The 24775-nt window shown below is 34.1% G+C and overlaps 2 protein-coding genes and 1 pseudogene across 9 annotated transcripts in view; 1 reads left to right on the top strand and 2 right to left on the bottom strand.

Moving 5' to 3' along the window:
• Positions 1-24775, bottom strand: part of LOC125825752 (elongation factor 1-gamma 2-like) — a 1064241-nt gene that overhangs the window by 170525 nt on the left and 868941 nt on the right. The gene's annotated exons all lie outside the window — the stretch shown is intronic.
• LOC125825754 (uncharacterized) lies at positions 11827-12730 on the top strand. The gene is made up of 2 exons (XM_049505072.1): positions 11827-12177; positions 12290-12730. The coding sequence occupies exons 1-2, from the start codon at positions 11827-11829 to the stop codon at positions 12728-12730; spliced, it is 792 nt and encodes a 263-aa protein (XP_049361029.1).
• LOC125825742 (uncharacterized) lies at positions 13620-19115 on the bottom strand (annotated as a pseudogene).

Here is a 24775-nt window from a genome sequence, read left to right as displayed (position 1 = left end):
CAGTTTGAAAGAAATCAAGTATGGACTCTCACTGAATGACCGAAATCTGTTCCATAATTGGAACCAAATGGGACTTTCGAAATAAGCTAAATGAAGATGAAAAAGTCATTTGTAATGGGAGAACTCACATTCTTCCTCGGACTACAAATCAAGGAGTCAACAAATGGGACGTTTATTAGTGAAACTAAATATACAAAGGAACTGATCAAAAAGTTCGGCCTTGACAAGGGAAAATCGTTTGGCACTCCAATGATTCCATCCACTTGCCTTAAAACAGAAGCACCAAGTAAAGACGTGGATGCAAAAATGAATCGAGGAATGGTTGGATCACTACTTTATCGTACTGCTAGCCGACTAGATATCATGTATAGTGTATGCAAGTGTGCGAGGTTTCAATCTGCTAAAAAAGAGTCACATCTTACTATAGTAAAGCGAATTATTCGCTATTTGATTGGAAATTTAGACTTAGGGCTTTGGTATCCGTACTCATCCCATTTTGATTTGATTGGCTATTCAGATGTTGTCTTTGCAGGTGACAAAAATGATCATAAAAGTACAAGTGGAACATGCCAAATTTTGGGTCAATCGTTGATCTCCTGGCATAACAAAAGGCAAACCTCGATTGCACTATTCACTACTGAATCTGAATATCTAGTCATGGGAAGTTTTGGTACTCAACTACTATGGATGATGCATCAATTACTTGATTATGATCTTTCTTATGAAATTGTTCCTATTTTCTACGATAATACTAGCGCTATAAATTAGCCTTTCTAAATATACTGTGCATCATTTTAGGGCCAAACATATTGACAGTAAGCATCATTTTATTCGTGATCATGTTGAAAATGGTGATTTCTCTTTATAATTCATAGATTCTAAAAATCAATTAGCTGAATTTTACTAAACACCTTGCTTGAGGAAAGATTTTGTTTTCTTCGAAATTGTCTTGGAATTACCTGGTTTAATTGATATGATTTATTTTCCTTTTATGATTTTAATGTTTGTTTTGGTTTCAGACCTTATTTAATGCTACTTCGCCCTTTTCTATTCTCCATAAGCAACCATCTTTTCAATAATCACTCGTCTTTTCACCATTTCCTTTCTGTTTTCCCCTCTTTCCTTTCAAAACCCTTCATCTTTTCTTTCTCTCTCTCTATTTATATGCACTATTCCTTCTATCTCCCTCTTTCAACTATGCCTAGAAATCGATCCATGGCCTCTCTCAAGAACTCAGCTCCTTCGAGTTCCTCTGAAGTTCATATCTTGTCCCTCTCCTCCGATTCATCCGATGAATCGCTAGGATCATTGTCTCCCTCCTCCAAAAAGAGAGCCTCTTGCGCCAAGAAGAAGGCTCCAAAGATACCTCGTCCAAATATGACAGGATCCTTTTCTCCAGAAGACAAGCAATGCTTTTGGGGGATTGAGTAGAAGAACAAGTATGATCTCTTCAAAACTCGACCAATTGTTCCTGGTCGCGTTATCAATCTCAGTCAACTTAGGGACTCCAACTACCCTGTAAGTTCATATCTCAAGGCTAAAAAAATATCCTTTTTGTTTAGTCTGTGTGGTCTTGAATTTTTTGAAGAAGTTGTTCAACTTCTCTATGCAGATCTTCGCATATCTACTTACAGTAGTGAGATGGAAATCCTAGTGATGGGAAATCGTATTATTGTTAATGAACTGTTGTTTGCAGATGTGTTTGATACAAAATTTTCTGGTGTAATTCCTTACATGAACGGGTTTGTCCTGATGAGATTGAAGTTTCTCTGGAATGGGCTAAGAAAGTCGTGGTAGAACCTGATTCTAACCTATCTGAGTTTGGACCTCTATCTCTTTGCTTTGAACAATGCATCTTAGCACACATTGTTGCAACCATTCTCATTCCTAGGAAGGGATCTCTGAGTAACATCTCGAATCGGGATGTATTTGTCCTCTACTACCTCCTCAAGAAGTATTGCATAAACTATGAGGTTTGGTTCAAATAATACATGCTGGAAAGTGCTTGAGATCCTAACGCTTCTGCAAGTCTGCCTTATGGGCTGCATCTCGCGTATTCTGATTGATCGCCTCGTGGATCTCTCTATATTTATACATGTTGTTATCAATGCTACTTATGATTTTCGTACTTTCTCTAGTATGGGGTATGTGCAGGTAGAAAACAAGTGGGTGAAAAAGGACTGTGTAAAGGCATGAGTTGAAATAATCAAACCCACAAAAAATTCTGCAGAGTCGGCTGCCCTCCTACTACAGGATAATGATGAACTCAAGACTTGCATTCTGGAAGTGGAATGGGGACTGGAGGCTTTTCACCAAGCAGTTGAAAAGATATTTCGCTTGAAAAAGGAGACGAGTACTGACGTGGATAAGTTTCGTATTGCTATGACAAATATCAAACAAGAAGGAATCTCCATTGTCAAAAAGTTGATCCAACAAGTTGACGCTCTTAAGAGTGGAGTCAGCTCTTCCAACAATGATCTTGGAGTCACTGTCCAGACATCCTACTCCAATCTCTCTTGAAATGTGGAATGCTCCTACAACTCCTTCTGTGGCAAAGTCATCAACACTCTAAAATACTTTCTGGCCGATCGCTAACTCCTAACCTTAGATATTTTTTCTTTTAACTGTTTTTGTTGAACTATCTTTCAATAGGGGTTTGTCCCTACTTCTGTTTTGTGGATTTCTCCTGAAGATTCATAGTCTTCTTAACTGCTACCCTAATATTATCTACTATATTTCTTCTTTGTCATTACTATGTGTGCCCTCTTTTTCCTCTTTTTTATTATGTCAAAGGGGGAGAAAAAAAACCTACACCACAATTTTCATATAGACAGGGGGAGCTACCAGCACAACAAGGAAGCATAAAGACAGGGGGAGCTACACGTAAACATTAGGGAAGTTTCACTATCTTTCAACACTATATTCAATTGTGAATTAATTGTCATTATCAAAAAGGGGGAAATTGTTAACTCCATAGAATCAATTGATTTTGATTAACGACACTTAATAATTAATCATGCTCTTTGCAGGAAAAGAATCCAAAAGGAAAGAAACCAAGCACGCAACACTAAAAAGGAAAAGAGACATGGTCCCTTAATCAAAGAGATATATATTAGCACAACCTTGCAATGGTTAAATCAATTCAATCTTGATTTATAATAAAGTATCTGAAGATCAGCAATCTAATCCAAGAATCAAGCAAAGCTGCCTGCAGAAAGAAGAATAGGTCCAAGGCTATCTTGAATGAAATCTGAAGATCAGCAATCACAAGAGACAATTAAGTCAAGAATCTAGAAGATCATCAATAGAAGGAAGTAGAAGTGATTTTACCATGCACATATCTAATATGAACATGGATAAAAAAATCACCCTAATCAAGGAAAATGATTTTAGCATGCACATATTCAATATGGACATGGATCAACAAATCGCCTCAATCAAGTAATCCATCAATATCCTTGATTGAAATATCCTTAGGGTTTCCTTTCAAGAGCTTATACGTATCTATATAAACATGCCTTTACATTTGTTGTGAAGTACGCACTTCACTTGAACTTGTACTATTGTCTTTCATAAAATCATTGTATTCTAGTGAGTATACAACTGAAAAAAAAGAAGAAGAAGAAACTGAGTGTTCATATTGTCTGATTTGCACATTAGACAGGATTTACAGTCGAAATACCTTGTACTATCTAAGTTCTCTTCAATCTCTTAAGAAAACCCTTGAAACCCAAGGGGACTGAAAGTAGGCGCCACATCGGTGTTCCGAACCAATATAAAACTCTATGCGTTGTTTACTTACTGCATTTGCTATTACTTTATAATTGTGATACTAACTTGCAGGTAAGTCGACTGACCAATACAGGAAGTCGACTGAAGGAATTTTAATTCACCCCCCCCCCCCCCCCCCCCCCTTTCTTTACTTTGAAATACATGGGCAGCAATTCCCCGAGGCCATACGAAGCCTCATTTCTCCCCCCTCTCTTTAGAAAGCACAACTTGACATGTACTCTTTTTCAGCCCATATATATATATATATATATATATATATATATATATATATATATATATATACTAGTCCTTGTGAACATGCAACTTCAAATAAAAAAGTTGAGTCATAAAATAGAAAATGCTATCAGGATTAATTTTATCACTTTCATTGTATTTATTAAAAAAAATCATAACAGTAGACCTAAGCATTTGTCATTAAAGAAAAGTATATGTAGCTAACTAAGATAATATAGCCTCTAATACTATGAATACGTCAATACCAAATATGTGCGATTTATCCTTTGTAATATCATGTTCAACACTTTGTGTGTATGTCACGTAGTAATTTGTAAAGAAGAGATGTAGTGAAGGAAAACAAACTACAAATTTAAATGTACAATTAAAAATTACTAGAATTAAAATTACTCGTATTATTAGGATTACTAAAATTGTCAGAAAAAAAATATAAATATGAACACTTAATTTCATCAATAGAGAAATTCCTTAATAAACAGAGACATTTGGGATATGGAACACTTCTTAGCTATTTTGATTTAAGCATATACATGAAGAATCAACATGTAAAAGAAGGAAGAATTAGAAAAGAATAAAACTATCGAAAATTAAAAAAAAGTACTTCAAGTTGCTCGACTTCATGATGATTGATCCTTCTCAGGTATGTTTTTCAACCATTTCACATGATAACTTGATTCCTGTAACGACCCGAGTGCACCCCCTAACCGTTACATGCGTATTCGACCTCTCGGAGGTCTTATACAAGACCTTAGCATTCGTCATAGCATTTATCATAGAAAAATAGCGGAATTAAAACTTTTTCATAATATAACACAAGACTTAAACAGTCACCTCATTTAAACCTTTAATACAAAATCGGAGTACTACGTCTCAAGGTAGCCATCTTAACACATGACTACAACACAAGAGGGACACAACCCTTACAATACAAAAGAAACTACTATCTAGTACATAGAACTTAAGGAAACTCTTTAACATAAAGGTCTTTGAATCTTTAAGGACACACCCGAACTTGGGAATAGTAAGCCAAGCTCACCAATTCTAGGAAAGACCCTTTAGTCACCATCACCTACACTTGGTGTAAAAAGATGAAGAAGAATGATGTTAGTACAAGAATGCACTAAGTATGATAACCATGCAAAACATGCTCTTAAAAGGACATTTAGTTGGAAACTATGCATCATGCCTTTTTAGAGAACCTTCAAGAACATTTAGTACATAGGCACAATATAAACCACATACATCATCATACACACGGAAACCATTCATAATAGCACATAGAGCCACTTGTAACATTTTAGGCACATTCAATGCATACAATACATTACCTTCCTCTTTATCTTAACTCCTTTCCTCAAGCAACCCTTAGGGAATACTTGGTGCAATGTATTGCCTTAAGGTTACCAAGGGTGAACTTACATATAGCCTTCATCAATCCAACCACATATATTCATAGAGTCATAAGCACACCATAAGACATAGTCTTCACATAGGAACCATCACCTAAGACAACCCCTAAGTCACACTAGTGCAATGTGCAAGTAGCATCCCATAATACTACTCACACCAAGTGTTCCTAGGAAGCCACCATAGACTAGGTACATCATATTCAACAAGTCATAACATCTTCATTTAACATTAGACATAAGACCAACATACTTCATAACATCATATAAGGACTCATTACTTTACTACATCATTAGTCATAACCCATTTAGTTCATATCATAGGTAAACCACCCTCACAACCCTTCACAAGCTCACTTGTGCAATGTACACATGGAGTCCCATACCCCCACATATACTAAGCAAACCCATTAAGAAGTCATAAGTGTAATTCACATACATAAACATACTTCATGTCTTGACATAAGTAAAGTAAACCTTAACATGCTTTCATATTAACATACATAGACCATAGTCTTCATTACATAAAGAGCCTAATCATAAGGTCCCTTAGAGTCCACTTGTGCAATGCATAAGTAGGGTCCATAGTCCTACCTACACTAAGTAACTCTTCAAGAAATCATGACAAGAGTTCATATTCTTATCTTAGTTCATTTCTTAACTTTCGGGAGACATTGCCATAACCGACATAGACCATGTGAGCTACATGGAATCCGGTGTTCTAGTCCCACACCGAAAATAGAGGGTACTACTTGCCAAAGTAGGACCTACATACATAATAGCTATCTAGTGGATCCACTAAGATAAGACCTACGGGGGCACGTAGTTATGGAACAAGGAGATTGCTACTAGAAACCTTGACTTACTAGGCGTGGAGGTTTCCATCTCATGAGACAACATCTATGTTGGGAACCCGGACTTGCTAAACGTGAAGGTTCTCTTGTGGGATGCCGGACTTGCTAAACGTGAAGCCCCCACTCTCATTTTTCATGTTCACTCGGTGCTAAGCTCCAACTCCCTTTTTAAACATCTTTAAGCCTTTATTTAACATTGGTTCATAAAATAGGCTTTAGTGACTTAATCCCTCATATCATATAGCTCAAAGGTTTCTAAGATTAGAATGACCTTTCATCAAAGAACCTACATTATGTGAGAATGACCTTTCACATAGTCATACCATATTCATAACATAGTCTAGTTTAGAGTACAATTGAGGAAACCTTTCAAGAGACTCACTTTCACTAGATTATCATAAACCTTATTCATTCATTCATGTGTGTGTACATATGTGAGAAAGCCTTTCACATAAACACCTTTATACAACACATATTCATACCTTGCTAATCATACACTTTGCATGCATAATAAGATATAAGGGTGCGTATAAGAGTTCACCTTTCAATAGACACCATAGCACATCATATTCATAGCTTTACATGTAGAGTGTGTGCGTGCATATTGGTCCTCATAGTGACATATTAGCAACAACATTGATATTGAGTGTTCTTCCCTTAAAGGGATCACAACACATTCACAATGTCCCCAATTCATGAGCAATTCACATATAAAGCCCTTAGGGATTCTAGACCACACACCCACACTTCATCATAGGAGACAAGGACACATTCAACATTGAATAGGTCTCCTAACATGTATATGATCAAACATTCATATAGGGGTCATATAGGTAAGGGTCATTCCACAATAGTACCTAACATAATCAATCATGTAGACCACACCTTATCCCTAACATTATCATTCACATTATACTCCTCATCATCAACACACTTTAAACATCATGCTAGCATCGAGGATTTCATACATAACCTTCATAGCATAACTTCATAAACATATGCATCATAATCATCAATTCACTTCACATCTATTGCCTTCAAGGCCATGATCTCAACATGCATAGATAGAAAAGAAGTGAACACCTCCACCATAAGTGGATCAAACCACACCACATCAATTCTCATACTATAGACTAGAAGTTAGGTCAACTTACCAATTCTCCAAGCCATGATCACCATGGACCAATCCTCAACAATTCATAATAAATTGACATAGGTAGCAATAGGAATCAACAATGTAATTCAATATCATAAACATAGTCTAAGTACAATTCCATAAACAAAGGGATTAACCCATAACTTTGCCCATAAGGCCATAATTCTCAACTCATCAATATACCAACAATTCAACATGAATAAGCATAGATAATAATAGTAAACATCAATACAATCTAATCTAAACATAATTTCACCAATAGAGATCATATTCATAAAGACCCACATCATAGGCCAATTTTGAGAATTTGGGGATCATGGGTTCTTCAAGAATTCCTTTGAAAATTGTCTTAAAAACATTGATTCCACATTAATTCATCAATAGAATGATTTAGAAAATCATTTGCCAAGGAACCCATGTTTAGATTGAAAATTGGGAATTTTGGTTTCTGAATCACTTTTAAAAATCTTTGATAGAACTCCTTGAATGAGAGGTTATTCAAGAATCAAGAGTCACCATACCTTAATTATTGAAGACCCATGAAATTGAAGAAGAAATCAGTTGAAAACCCATCTTCTAGCTTGAGCTTCATCAAGGTCTTCAATGGAGTTTTTGAGAGAATCTATTTTGAGAGGGAAGGGTCAATTTGAAGAATGAGGTCTAATTTTAGGTTTTGGGGTTTTAACCAACTTAAAATACCCTAAAATAGGTAGAATAATCGTTTATAATAATTCCCCAAAGTACCTAAACTACCCCTCACTTAGTTGGACCTTTTAAACAAGTCAAACTTGAGTTTTTATTTTCGCAGATTTCGTCGAGAAACAAGTTCGTGATGCGGAGGTGTTACCACAAGTTTTTTGGAAATTAAATTCGAGACAGTAGAGTCCGCGACATGTCCACGACGCAGATCAAACTTTTGTTCCTTGGTGAAGCTAGTCCGCGACGCGGACATGCTCCCTCCAAGTACAACTTCAAGCTGCCTTGGCAGCTTGCTTGGCCAAGGTTGGGGTCCTCCTCGGGGACCCTTAGGGTGGCCCCCGGGGCGTCGTATCTAAACGTTTTGACCCTAAAAACATTTATTAAAACACTAGGGTCACCTCCACTGATTTTAGACTCCAAATAACACATAAAAACATGAACAACATACTAGAACACACCAACACGTAAAAGACTAGTTTCCGAACGTCTTGGTCGTTCTTTGACGTTTGACTTCCAAACTCTTTAAAACTGACTTAAAAGGCTATTCTTCATTATTTTGACAAGTTATTAATGCATAAAACCCATGTGAGGCTCTACTTTATCCTACTTTATTTTGAGGGTCGTTACAATTCCTCCCTTTTTCAACTCTAAGAATATATAGACCTCATCATTTAAAATCGGGTGAAAAACATAAATATACAATTTAAGTATCTAAATAACTTCTATATAACAATAGTTTGACTTTTCACCTACATAACAATAGATTTTTTTACAAAACAAAACAAATTTTAAAAAATAAAATAAAAATTGGGGAATTAAATAATAACGAAAACGTTTCAATATTAAATAAGATTTCTTTACTTAACTTTCTCTCATTCTATTATTTACCTTCCACAACAATTAATTGATCTTCACTCTCATAATTTCAAAACAAGTATTGTAACCAAAATAAAACTCTCTATCTTCTTTGACAATCATTTCAATGGCATAAAGCAAAAAAATATCAATTTTAATTTAGCACTGGAATATCGGGTGTAACAAGCATGTATCAGATTTTAAATTATTATTTTTAGTTTGATTGCTAAAGTATATAGTTCGTTTTTTTGTTGTTTTAAGTTTTTGTTGTTGTTTTTGTTGCTTGAATTTTTATTTAAATATATGTGTTAACTATGAAAAATATTGCTTGAATGAATGCTTCATATGTTGTTCGTCACACCAATTTTAATTAGTTTGATTATATAAAACGATTGGAAAATTCTTGGTTAAATTATGGTGTATATCTTGGTTTAGTTTATGTATTTCGTATTATAGTGCACTGTACAAAAATTTAATCATAATGTACAATATTGTTCAAGATAGCAATGTTAAACTATCATGTGCACATTTTTTTTATTAAATTGATTATACTTAAAAAATGGTAATTTCTTGGTTAGTTTGTGGTGTATATATTGGTGTATGTCATCTATTATATATTAGATTGAACTGTACACCAAATTAAAGCATCACCATATACTCCAAAGAGTCACCATACTGTACATCAAAGCACCATATTAAATAGTAAAAATTATATAAAGCACATAGTATAATAAACAAATTGCTTCCTGTCCCTACTCTTTCATAAATTACGAATTTCCCTTCTTTTTATTGTGTTGTGGATACTTTAATATGTGGCCGGATACTTTAATTAAGAAGCTGTAATTATCAGGTTAGTGCGTTAAAAAAGGGATTTTAACAATTTTATGCGTTAATTAAGGGATTCAAAAATTAACTGCCACAATTCACGCATACGTTTAATGCATCTGCAAATCGTTCAATCTTAAAACACTACTGAACTAAAATTTCGAATTTCAAATTTTGAAATTTTTATTTCTTGTTTTACGAAAAGCTTTGGAAATTCCAACATTTTTTTTTTGGTGAAGATTTATAATGAATATTTCCATCTTGTTAAGGCATTCAGGTATATGGGAAAGCGATGTTAGGTACGAGCGATACAAAATTGATGGCATAGTGGTTGGGGAAAATATTTCGTTGGTTAATCTCAAATCAACAATTGCAGCAGAATTAAACGTTGATGAATAAAAAAAATGGAGATCAGATACGTTGTAGAAGGTAATTCATGTCCATTGTGTATTCGGAATGATATGAGGTGAAATTGTACATAGAAGTGAAGAAACATGAGGTAGAATTTGGTATGTATCCACTATGCATTGATACATCGGATAGAAGTGATGAAGATATACATAATTTTGATGCAACAACAGGTGCAATTGTGTGTGTTGAAGGTGGAAAAATGGACACAAAGGCTCTAAGCATTATTGAATCAAAAATTTGTGATTCTTATTACATACCAGAAATGGAGGTGGAAAATTATATATTAGATACAAATATTTCTAATGTGGAAGTGAAGCAATTGTACAAGGATAAAACAACTCTAATGGCTGTTATGGAAAAATATAAAATTAAGCATAGCTTCAATTTTAGAGTTAAGAGATCTGATAGCAAAAGGTATGTGATACTTCAATCTTATAAAATTGTTGATTTTTTAAGATTTATTTGATATCGTGTTGATCATGATACACAAATAACGTGTGTATGGTGCAATTGTAGTTGTTAGGTATCATAAGGGTTTCTGCTTGACAGTTTAATTGAATTTTGAACGTGCTATCTAATTTGTATATCAAATATATAATATGAGTCGTCATTGAACTATGTGCAGATTACAATTTAACTAAAAGTCTTTGTAATAATGTATGGTGTACTGTTATTTTATTGTAGCTACGTATTAGTATGTCATTCAGATGCTTGTTGTTGGGAATTGAAGGCGTCCGTTAGGAAAAATACAGACATATTCAAAGTGAGATACTTCAATAGTGAACATACATGTCCATTGAGGGATAGGGTATTAAGTAAGGTACAAGCTACTGTTGGGTTTCTTAGTGGTGTGACAGCTCCAAAGTTAGTAATCATAAAAGAAACATACTCCAAACGATATAATTGAGGATGTTAGGGCACTATATGGAGTTGAAATTTCTTACCAACGAGCATGGCGTGCAAAAGAATGTGCATTGGAGATGATTAGGGGTAAACCTGCAGACGGATACAAACAGATGCCAAAATACATATATATGCTGAACATTGTGTATCCAAATTCATATATACGTATGCACAAGTCGGAAAAAATGAGTTTATGTATCTCTTCATATCATTAAGGCCAATGATGAGAGGGTTTGAGTTCTGTATGCCTGTTGTTGTTGTTGATGCTTCATATCTTAGCGGATCTTATCGAGGGACATTTGTATCGGCAAGTACACTCGATGGGGCAGGTATGACATGTTGTTTATTAATTTGATTTTTCAAGATAGTAATATAACATAATGGAACAATCATATATAAAGAATCATAATGTTATGTGTTTCAATATGAAGGTTGTATCTTGCCGTTAGCTTATGGAATTGTAGACACGAAAAATGATTGTTCATGGACATGGTTCTTCCAACACTTTAAAAATGTATTTGATGACAGAGAACAAATGTGTGTTGTATCAGATCGAAATGAAAGCATATTGAAGAGTGTAAGTATTGTTTATCCAAGTATTCCTCATTTCGCATGCATATGGCACCTCTAAAAAAATGTGTGTACATACTACAAGAGAAGCAGAATCATACTAAGTGATATTTTCTATTCGATGGCAAAGGCTTATCGAAAAGATAATTTTGAAAAATTAATGGCTAAAGTGGAAAAAATAGATGGAAGAGTTAAGAAGTATCTTCAAGATGCTGGGTATGAAAGGTGGGCTAGATCTTATGCAACTGTGAACAGGGGGAGGATGATGACTTCAAACATAGCGGAATGTATCAATGGTTGCCTTATTGATGCACGACAATTACATATTATAGACTTTCTGGAAGAAGTTAGAATTCTATTTGGTACTTGGAATTGCAAAAATCGAGAAATAGCATCTTATACAAAGGAAACATTAGGGAGAAGATTTGAAGAAATATTAATTATAAACGCGTCCAAATGTGTGAAAATGAAGGTACATATTTGTATTATCATTTTTTATGATTCTAGCTTTTCTTCTCGTTATATTGTTAAGTATACCAATTACAAATTTGTTTGATGTATCTGTAATTTTTAAACATTTGCAGGTAGTTGCATCTTCTGAATATATCTTTGCAGTGTATGAAGGTGCGATAAGATACATTGTATGTCTTGAGAGAAAAACTTGTTCATGTGGTAGATTTCAACATGACGAGATACCTTGTGCGCACGCAATGGCTGTTTTGAAGAAGAATAATATTAAAGATGTACATCCATACTGCTCTGATTACTATAAACATGATGCATTAATAAACACTTATGCACTTCCAATAGAACCAATGCCAGACAAAAGTGATTGGATAGCTCCAGAATCTGTTTTGGAAGAAGTAATCTTGCCACCAAGATACAAAAAAATGCCTGGAAGGCCAAGAAAAAAAAGGAAGAAAAATCCAGATGAAAAGATTACTACAAACACGAACTGTTGTGGACAATGTGGACAGGAAGGTCACAATAGAAGAACATGTACTTTCTTCTCAAAAGATTCGTAATGGTTACTATTTTATGATGCAATAAATGAATAATGTTATGTTTTGGCAACATTATTTGATTGTCAATTTATTATAAAAATTAGATTGGTATACTATGTGCTTTTTATAATTTTTACATCGATTAATAGTGCCAAATAGCTGTGATGTGTGCCAAATTTAAAAGAGACAACATTTAAAAAAGGTATCATTTGAATCAATTATATATCATATACATAATATTATTTTCTAAATTTTGTATCTACTAATAATAAGTATCAGAATGTGTATATTTTACCAATATTATATATCATATACATAAAATTTCGATATTTATGGATGAAATTTGAGTTTTTATGCACAAAATAGTTTTCTGGAAATTAAGTATAAGATATTTAAAAAGTTGGATTGATTTTATTATAAAATTTGTATATGATACTTTATATCTTTGAAACTTTGTCATGAAATGATAAAACTGTATCAATTTGAAATGTTTTAGGCACCTATGTATCATATACCTAATATTTATGTAAGTAAAAAATATTTAGTATCATCTTATAAAATATAAATTGTACAGTGTTGTGTGAACAATAATTATGTCATTTTAAGATACTTTAATTTTTGTATCATATACCTAATATGAGTGATGAAATTTTGTATCGGATTCACTATAGTGAAATCTACATTGACATGTATAATACTTATAATATAGAAAAAATAATAAGGTATTAAAATGCAGTGAAAACTAATTTAGAAGCGACATAAAAAGTGTGAAAATAAATGCTCTTCAAAAATATAATAATTAATTACTTAGAAATATAATGTAGACCTGGAGAGGAATACTACAAAACACTTAATGTATCTTCAAAACAGTAAAACTTCACATCTTTACGGTAAGTCAGTCAATAAACAACTAATCTACATTAAACAATTCATCATCTGCCAATAGAATGGAAGCAGCCTTTAGCCTTATAGGATCATCATTCTCGCTAACGTATCCAACATTGGCCTTGTCGGTACCATATTTCCATAACAGTGTTGCATATCTTGAGTGAAGATATTCACTTTGAAAAGGAATCGATGGGACCTTGATTTCATCGCTTAGAAATTCAGCAAAAGCAGCTACATATGTTCCGCAGTCGCTGAAAACATAAAGAAGATACATTATAATTTGAATGAAATGTGTAAATAAAGCTGGGTGGATTAAATACTGACAGGCTATCGCTTTTTTGTTGCATAATGCCTCGAGCAAATTCCACTTCAAACGGATGTTGTGGACCCATCAATTCACTAGTTTTGTTGTCTTTGTATGCATCCAATGTTGCCCAATCAATTCTGTCGGTTTTATCAAAGAATCCACTATCATGAAGGTAGTTAGGCAGGATGATAGACAACTGTTTTATCTCATCAAATTGACTTTTGTTCCTTGTTCCCAAATTTGAGTCATAAACTCGGATTAACCGGTTCCTTAAAACAACCACAGCCAACACCCAATGAAATTCTTCGTCACAGTTGATCGGAATATATACCTCATCTACTAGATGCCATGGTAAAGCAGCAGGGACAGAAAAATCATTGATGACGTCTTTGAAGGACCTTTCATATACAGATACAACATCAGCTCGGGCAATGTGTTGCTGTGTACTGAGAGTATCATCTGTAGGACTGCAATAGTACCTTTTGTATTCATTTTTTATATAGGTATTGAACAAGCAGTTGCATGTAGTGTATCTGTATTGATCCATGCTTCTTAGTTTTGACTTCTTGCATAGATAGTAAAAAATTACATTTATGTGCTGCAAAATTAAAGAAAAAAAGAACACAATACATAAAACAACAATATATGATAAAAAGTATATGATACATGCAACAATTATACAACACAATTAGTAATCTATTTTTTTGAGTTACACATGTTAATTGTGTATCGAATACATAATTGTATTGTATATTGTACCTGATCAGTCCAACATTTTTTTGGCTATGACATAGTATAAAATCAGTTCTTGTCCAAAGGAAATGCGACAACAAAATCCATATAATGAAAGCCAAATAGAGCATTTTTGCCTCTATATTTATCATCCGAAGATTTCCTATGAGAATGATTATAGCAACATATGAATAAGCTAATACAAAATAATAGTATAGAAATAATATAAAACAAAAACTTACTTATTCGAATATGCTTTGATAAAAAGATACATTAATAAAAGAACTTACTTGTTTGCATGTGTTTTGAGGAGTCCCTTTTGTATCCACTGGGAGTACTCTTGCATTAAAAGTGACGAAACTTGGTAGGTGATGCCACATCTTTCAAATTGAGTATATGGGCGAATGTCATCGTCTATTTTCCCCTTGCCCTTATCGCTGGATCCAAAAGTATTCACATAAGGAGACTGCAAAATCTTTGAAGGGATTCTGTTATGTGGAGCTGGAGTCTTTGTATCAAGATTGTGTGCACATTCCTTGATTGGAAGTTGGGTGGGTAGCTGGCTATCAGATAGAAAATCATCACTATTGGTTAGCTGTGGAGGAATGATTACACTTAGTGGTGCGACATTAATTGGCTCGTTTGGAAGTTTGTAGACAATTGCATCTATGACTGTTTCAGTGCCAGATGAAATAGATGCCGCTTTGGAAGAATCCTACATGATATCAGTAAATTATAAGAAAATAGTACAATTTATACGCAACTGTTGACATTTGCATTAAACAATTTAGAATCAGATAGATGTATCAACAATTACTGAATTTGAAGCATGTCTTTTGGAGTCTTGTTTAATTGAATCAGCAACAACTTTAGCACATCTCAATACTTTTGTGTGCAATTGTGTGACCTTATGTACTGCATCCTCCTAATAAACAGAATATTACACAGAATTTTGATTTAATTTCAAAAATAATTAATTATAACAATTCAAAAGCTCTTAACTTACCACTTCCTTATTATGAACAAACTCTTCTATCGAAAAATCACTATGGTGTATTGTGGGTATAGCATTTGTTGAATCTTCCATAGTCTGATCCTTAATGGATGTCTCATCAATCTGTATTTGTAAATGGATATATTAAGATGAAATTACAAAGTATCTGTTACTAGTGATTCAAAAAAAATATATAGTATCAACCGATATTTAAGTGTTTACTGTACACCACAAAAAAACAATGATTATTTCATTATATGAATTAAAATTAATAATGTATCAGTCATTTGTAAATTATACATTGTTAATAATTTAATTTTAATGAAATTAACTAATGATTGAAAGTCATTAAGTTGTATAATTAAATTCAAGTATCATATGCATACCTTTGCAACATTTTCTTCGTTAGCATGTCGTTGTTCAACCTCCACATCATTTGCATCACATCATGATGAACAGTTGCAAAATCCTTATTGAATGGCTCTTCAATCTATGTTTGTAAAACAAAATATAAGGAAGGAATTATAAAGTATATGTAAATTTAAGTATCATATGTATACCTTCGCAACATTTTCTTCATTAACAAGTCGTTGTTCAACCTCCACAGCAGATGCATCACCATTGTGATCAACAGTTGCAAAATCCTGTGTATAAGTGAAATGGGTTGTTGGAATAATTGATCAGAAGTAGATTCTAAATCAACATTAACTTTGACTACTGAATCATCCACTATATGTGGCACAGAAATGGCACCAATGTCCTTCATGATGAAAAATATGAGTATAACACAAAACTAAAAAGATAATCTAAAAAATAAAAATACTACCTTATCACTTTTGTTATCTTTCGCGGCCACTGCTTTCATCAACTCAAAATGATTTTTTATAATTAACGCCTCAAGAGCTCCAATTTTTTGGTCAACCTGGATTCAAATTAAACATAGTAAGTGAGATTATAAATAACAATTAAAATGTTTAAATGGCATAGTTATGTTTACTTACATAAGACTTAATGTGACTCTCCAGATCCTCGAGTCTTGCATTGTCCGATGATGTTCTTCGGGGAACTGTATTAAGATGAACACCAGATACATTATCAAACTTTAGGGGTTGTGAAATCAGAGTTTGAAATGGCTAATTCTTTTGCACGTCTAGTGTTGTCTTGGCACATTATTCTTTGTTGGATGTGCAACCTTTCTTCTCTTGGGGGATGGGGTGGATCCTGTGGTAGAAACACGTGTGCATCTCCTTAACAGTTGCTCCGGAGGTTTTGATGAAAACTCTTCAAAACCAGAAACATCGTCTGGTTGCTCCTTTTCCTGATTAGCAACTGATGTGGCTGGCCGATTTGGAGGTACATGACTATTATTTGGTAAATCAAGTGATTCGAGTTCCTCTTGAGTTGGCTGCACGTTAGAACAATCATGTTTTAAATATCGTTAGAACTATTTAAATAATGTATCACAAATATAACAATAAAGTAAAAAAGGATGCTATATACTAATTACCTCAGTAAATATGTTTTCCATAAACATCTCGTATTTAGGCCTTGCACCCACAACTTTCCAATTGCATACTCTTGGTATACCATTTCCTTCTCTAACAACTATCTCGTTATGCATTGCCGACGCACATTCATTTACCAAATATTAAGTGCGTATGGAAATCCATTCAACCGATACATTTGTTTGTCAGATTTGTACTCTTTCCTAAATGATTTCATTAACTTCGTGAAGGCAAGTTGTCCCCACGGAAACTGTTTATAGCTGCCATCTTCTACCATAAAGAATCTTCTATAGGAATTGGTGTATCACCGAGTTGGGAGAAAACAAACGTATGAATGAAATACAATATAGCCATCTGAAGAGCATCATTACTGCTGTCCCAAATACCCAACTCAAAACGATCTACCAGCCGTCCTTTGGTTACGTTATAATTTGGACCAGGAAAGTATCGCTGAACCAGCCTACTGATTTTTGAAATCGGATATGTAGAATCTTTAACATTTCAGGTACACTTCAAAACAGTAATAATTGCAAATTCTCTAATAGAAAATTGCAATACATTTCCTTTAGCATGTCGAATATGGACTTCTTTGTCTAAATTATCATGCTCAACCTCTAGAAGATATAAACATTTGGTAATTTGTCCTTGGTAGTGGCACTTGGGGATATTAAGGTATTGGCCAAATATAGTATCCTTAAACATGTTCATACCTTCATCCTTTATTGACAATTCTAAGTTTTCTTTAAAATTAGAATTGTAAGTAGGACCAAACTTTAGAGGTTGCTTTGGAATATGTTTAATCACATATTTCATATTCTGCAATTACAGAAAGATAAATGATGTTGATCAATAACTAAATCGATAAATGATGCATACATAACTAAAAGGGAAATATCATAATTGATTCAAAATATTATGTTTCAGATCATTTTATACTTAGTATGCCAAAATTGCATGACTGATACATGAAATCATATTACTTATGTATATACATTGGCTTCTATTTAAACATGATACAAAATGTTAACTAACATATATGTTAAATTCTGTTTTCGCATCATTCATGTGCATATCTACGAATATGATACATTGTACAACAAATAACCTCTATATCATACAACGAATTGAATGCCTATCTTAAATACAAATCGCAGCACACAAAACTTGCCTTAAACTAGTGTTTCATCTACAAATGTAAAATAAATACTTATTTTTCTATCATCTACATATATGAATCACAAGTAAAAGATACTTTATTTCAACAATGAAACCTTAATATCAACAAGTAACAGATACTTTATTTCAACAATGAAACCTTAATATCAACAAGTAACAGATACTTTATTTCAACAATGAAACCTTAATATCAACAATGAAATATCAGCAATTGATAAACAGATATATGAATCACAAGTAGCAGATCCTTAATATCAACAAGTAACAGATACTTTATTTCAACAATGAAACCTTAATATCAACAATAAAATATCAGCAATTGATAAACAAATATATGAATCACAATTAACAGATACTTTATTTCAACAATCAACATTTCAGAATATACCAAGATACTTTATTTTTCAACAATGTGTTTCATCAACAAATGTAAAATTTATACTCAATATCAACATCAGATAAAACATCAGTGTTTCCGGTAAAAAACTTCAGATTTCAATATATACAATAAAACTATAATTTTCAACCATATCTTTCATCTACAAATTTAAAAGTAAAACTCAAACCCAAACAATCAATGTTTCTAGGTTAAAACTACAGATTACAATATACACTATATATGTTTATTTTTCAACAATGTGTAAAATTAAAAGTAAAAGATAGACATACAATGGGTAGTGTTGGTCATAAAATGGGAGGGGCAACCTTTCTACCCCTTTTATTTTTAGTTTTTGCATCCTTTGCTTTAGATGATGACCCCACTTTCATTTTTGATTTTCTCTTGGAAGAAGTTCGATTCGCCATTAATGTCGTTGCATGCAAGCTTTTAGACCTCTGTTCATTCATGTTTCGGTGTTCAGATTCAAAAATTTGTTCATTGTTAGGTGTTATTAATTGGGAAATCCCAATATTAAAAGACGGATGATCCATTGTGACAAATAATCCAAAATCGATTGAAACAAAAAATTGATTTTGAAAGAAAAATGAAGAAGAAGAAGAATACCTATTTTGAACTTTGAGACTGTTGAATCGTTTGAAAATCAAATTACTTTGAAAGCGGTAACTGATTTGGTAGTGGGAGAGATTATAGGCGAGATTCTGGGGGTGAGGAAGATGGGTTTGATTTCTTTCACAATAAAGTATCCGGAAAAAAGGAATTGCGAAAAGTAGGGATTTTTGAATTTTTATGAAAGAGAAGGGATTAATTGATAATAGGTAAATCTATGTAGTGTACTTTAGTAATTTTGCCTATTATATACCATTTCTAATTAATTTATAATTTTAAAAATTATAAATAAGTGGTTGTATTATGGTGTTATACATTATTGTAGGTTAGTATGTGTCTAACTATTTATTGAAATGTATTGCAGGAATGTATGTGGAGAGGTTTTCCACTCCGATCGTTCGGGATTTTTTTTTGTAAAAAAGATTACAAGATTGATGGACTGATATATGACACAAACACCAAAAAGATATTTACCAAATGGATACCATACTTTGTACTTTAATTTTTTCTATGAATGAACTTTTTACTAATACTAGTGATTTTTCCATATACGTTGGTATAATTATTTATTAATTTGATGATAAATATTGGTAGATAGTTGATAATATTATTGTGTTAGGAGACATATAGTTGGAATATATAACAAAAACTAATGTTATAATCATGATTTTTATTTCGTGTGCAATTTAATTATTTGTTGGTGTAAGTTATTCATTGTGATTAAAAATAATTGTACACCAAACGTAATCTACAATGTACATTATTTAATATACTTTTTTTAAAAAAAAATTATAGAACGATGCTTCGAGTGTGATAATTTATATTAGGAATAAAATTTGATTATATTTTGATGTAAGTTATTTATTATGGTTACAAAAAGAAAGGGTTACCAATGTAATACAAAATATATACCATTTAATATACTCATCCCCCACCCCCCCCACCCCCCTTTTTTAACTAACATATATAAAGGGTAATGGTAAATGACCATAAAATTTGGTCATAATTTTTAAAAAATTATAATATCTTTTTTATTTTAAAATAAACTGATGTTTTTTCTATTTTTTAATTAAAATGTATTAAAGTAAAAAGGATAAAAATGTTCAAAAAGGTAAAAATAATATAGGTAAATACCATTCTGTCACGACCCTGACCGTCGTGATTGGCACCACACTAACAATCTGGTGAGAGAACCACTACTACAACCCAAACCAAACAATCAATCTAAAAACTAAGGCATATAAGTCAAATACTAAGGAAAGAAAATAGAGTTTTCATAAACTCTAACAAAAGTTCAACAATAACTAAACAAATGCGGAAGAATTAACCTAGAACTTGAAAGTCAATGTACCAAAACATCTAACAAATGATCAAGTCTAAACAAGAAGATACTAATGAACTAATCAACTAACTAAAACAATTGTCTAAGTTCAGAAATGGTGGACATAGATGAAAGAAAATCTCATGGCATCCCGGAAGAATTGACTCACCCTTGAATTCGAAGCGACGATCACTGATCTTCTAAGCGAGGTCTGTCAATAGTCGCGTGAAGATGCCCTGTACTCAACAAAAATAAGAGCAAGTGCAGAATCACTACACAACCACAGTGTACTGGTAGGATCACGCGGCTATCCCACTAGTGCAACATAAATAAGTCAAACAACAGTATAATCACATGCATATATATCAACATATACAATATTATAAACATGAAGAATTAACAACGCATTTCACATTTTATATCACCTCATTGGTCCTCTCATGGAACCCAAACCCAAACAGTTAGCATACCGGAACGTGGAAATCCGATCCCATATTTATGCTGAAACGTGGCAATCGATCCCATAATTATGCCAGAACGTGGCAATCCGATCCAAGTTAGTTATGTCGGAACGTGGCAATCCGATCCCATTACACACCACAATCACAAAAACAAGTACATCATCAAGATCATACATTTAAGTCATGATTTCATGGCAATGATATTTCATCTATCCCATTTACAACAAGTGTGATCAACATTGTAACATTCATACATACACAAGTATCATAATGAAGCAAGAACAAGCATACATCACACAAACATAGAATCACAACCATCACCTACCTCGAAACAAGCTTGAAACCCTAAGAAACTTGATCCTTCCCTTTCCGGATAATTCGTTCCGCTTGTTCTTGGTCTACAAATAATCAATATAATACGGAAATCAATAAACAATCACTAATTTCCCGAATTACTAATAATTCTATTAATCCTAGATCAAACCCATGATCCCAACTATCCAAATTAGGGTTGTTTCCACCATAGAATTTCTAATAAAACCCTCTCCCATCTATATTCACCCACTCTATTAAATTCTACGGATCAAAAAACGGACTCGAGGAGTGAAAAACTTACCTTTAGTCTCAAAAATGGTGAAAAACGAGTAAAAGTCGCCTGAGATTGTTCCTTAGCTCTAAAAGTCGAAAAGTGCATAATAAGTTCATTTAGGGGTTTACTAACGAGTTTAAGTCGTGTCGGGCCCGCTATAGCGGCCCCGCCCAAGGTGACCAGAAACCCCGCCCCAGCGGCTTCCTTTTAACAGTGAGCCCTTCGTCTTTCACCTACGATTTTGAGGCTCGTCATACCCACCACAACGGCCATCATTCCGCTGTAGCGGCCCCGCCAGAGCGACCAAACTCCTTCCAAGGCGGCATAAACGGAACCAGAGAGCCTATTGAAGAAATTCGAAAATCTCATTTCACAACACACCTCTAACCCACGACGATCAAAAAATATCCTTTACGCTAAGATCGATTTCGGGAGTTCTACTCACCGAATTCAATTCTGTAAAGTCGTAAAAATAAAAAACAACTCACCCGATTGTTACCAGATTTCCCCACACCTCAAGAACTCCGATTTCGTCCAAATCTGAACAAGGTTGGAAAAACCCAAATACTACGAAAAAGTTTTCCGGCCCCAAATTTTCCCCGTTGGCTTTTTTATAACGACAGGAATAGGTCGTTACAATAGATACCAATTTACCCATCACTCGTCCCCGAGTGACAAAACATAGGAAAATAGGCTAAGGAAGGAATGAAGTAGTACCTGATTCAGCAAACAATTGGGTATACTTCTCTCACATGTCCCTCTTAGTTTCCCAAGTAGCTTCCTCAATTGGACGATACTTCCATTGAACTTTCACGGACTTAATCTCTTTGGTCCATAACTTACGTACGTCACGATCAAGAATTGCAATCGGTCCCTCCTCATATTGGAGGTCTTTGTCTAACACAATTGAGTCCCACTTGATGATATAATCCTTGTCGCCATGATACCTCTTCAACATGGACACATGAAATACCGGATGAATGCCCGATAAATTAGGAGGCAAAGCCAATTTATACGCCACCGGTCCCATATATTCAAGAATCTCAAATGGACCAATGTATCTAGGACTTAGCTTACCCTTCTTGCCAAATCTAATCACCCCTTTCATGGATGATACCTTAAGAAGAATATTTTTACCGGATTGAAACGCCATATCTCTTACCTTATGATCTGCATACTTTTTTATCTACTCTGGACTGCTAGAAGGTTAGCTTGAATACCCCTCACCTTATCTTGAGCATCCTTCACTAAATCAACCCTCAAAGGTTTCACGCCGCCAGCCTCAAACCAACCTATGGGTGATCTACATCCCCTCCCATAGAGTGCCTCGAATGGTGCCATATCAATGCTGGAGTGATAACTATTGTTATAAGAGAATTCACATAAAGGTAAGAACTTATCCCAATGTCCTTCAAAATCGATCATACATGCTCTCAACATGTCTTCCAATACTTGCATGGTCCTCTCCGATTGTCCATCCGTCTATGGATGAAAGGATGTACTAAAAGTGAGTTGTGTGCCCAATTCATCATGCAACTTCCTCCAAAGCTTTGATGTGAATTGGGTACCATGGTCTGAGATGATAGAAAGGGGCACCCCATGCAACCTCACTATCTCTTTCACATACACCTTAACCAATTGTTTAGCATTAAAATTTGTTCTTACCGGAATGAAATGGGATGATTTAGTCAATCTATCAACCACTACCCAAATAGAATCAAACTTCCCCAAAGTCTTGGGAAGACCAACCACAAAATCCATGGCTATTCTTTCTCACTTCCGAATTGGCATTTTTTGAAGTAAATCGGCAGGCCTTTGATGTTCATACTTCACTTGTTGACAATTTTGACACTTCGCCACAAACTCCACTATGTCTTTCTTCATGCCCGGCCACCAATAAATTCGCTTCAGATCTCTATACATCTTGGTCACACCCGGATGAATAGAATATCGCGAACCATGAGACTCTGCCAATAATTTCTCAATTAAGCCATCTACTCTAGGAACACATATTCTTCCTTTAACATAGAGTACATCCTCCGCATCAAGGGTGGTCTCTTGTGCCTTACCAACTGTAATTTTCTCTCTAAGCTCTTCCAAATTCCCATCCTCCACTTGTTTGGTCTTGATCTCCTCCATGAAGGTGGCCCTTACTTCGATACTAGCTAACACCCCACCTCTTTCTGAGATGTCCAACTGCATGAACTTATACTCTAAGGTCTGAATTTTCTTATCCAAAGGTCGATGGATACACTCAAAAAAGCTAGACTACCCATACTCACCGCTTTTCGACTCAAAGCGTTTGCTACCACATTAGCCTTGCCCGGATGGTATTGAATAGTCACATCATAATCTTTAAGTAACTTCATCCACCTTCGTTGTCTCAAATTCAGATCTTTTTGACTGAACACATGTAGTAAACTACGATAATCAGTAAACACCTCACACTTGACCCCATAGAGGTAATGTCGCCAGATCTTAAGAGCAAACACTACCGCTACCAATTCTAAATCATGCGTTGGGTAATTCCTCTCATGCACCTTCAATTGACGTGAGACATAAGCTATAACATTCTTATCCTGCATCAACACAGCACCCAAACCAAAATGTGAAGCATCACATTAAACAATAAAATCCTTACCTTCAACCGGTAATGCTAGAATAGGCGCGGTGGTCAAGAGAGTCTTGAGCTTTTGAAAGATCTCCTCACATTTTTCAGTCCATTCAAATGGTATCTCTCTTTTGGTCAAGTTAGTCAAGTGAGTAGCAATTGAAGCAAAATTCTTAACAAATCGACAATAGTAGCTAGTGAGTCCCACAAAACTCCTAACTTCTGTCACGGAGCTAGGTCTAACCCAATTCTTAACCACTTCAATCTTTTGAGGATCTACCATTACACTTTCTTTTGACACAACATGCCCCAAAAATGCAACTTATTTCAACCAAAATTCACACTTTGAAAATTTAGCATATAACTTTTGTTTCCCAAGATAACCCAAAACAATACGAAGATGGTTGGCATGCTCTTTTTCACTTTTAGAATAAACCAAAATATCATCAATGAAAACTATAACGAATGAATCAAGA

Source organism: Solanum verrucosum, unplaced genomic scaffold (assembly GCF_900185275.1).
Source record: "Solanum verrucosum unplaced genomic scaffold, falcon-dt-bn FXZP01000003.1, whole genome shotgun sequence".
NCBI lineage: Eukaryota > Viridiplantae > Streptophyta > Magnoliopsida > Solanales > Solanaceae > Solanum > Solanum verrucosum.
The sequence above is the reverse complement of the archived record's forward strand: the minus strand, read 5'-3'. Positions and strand labels throughout refer to the sequence as shown.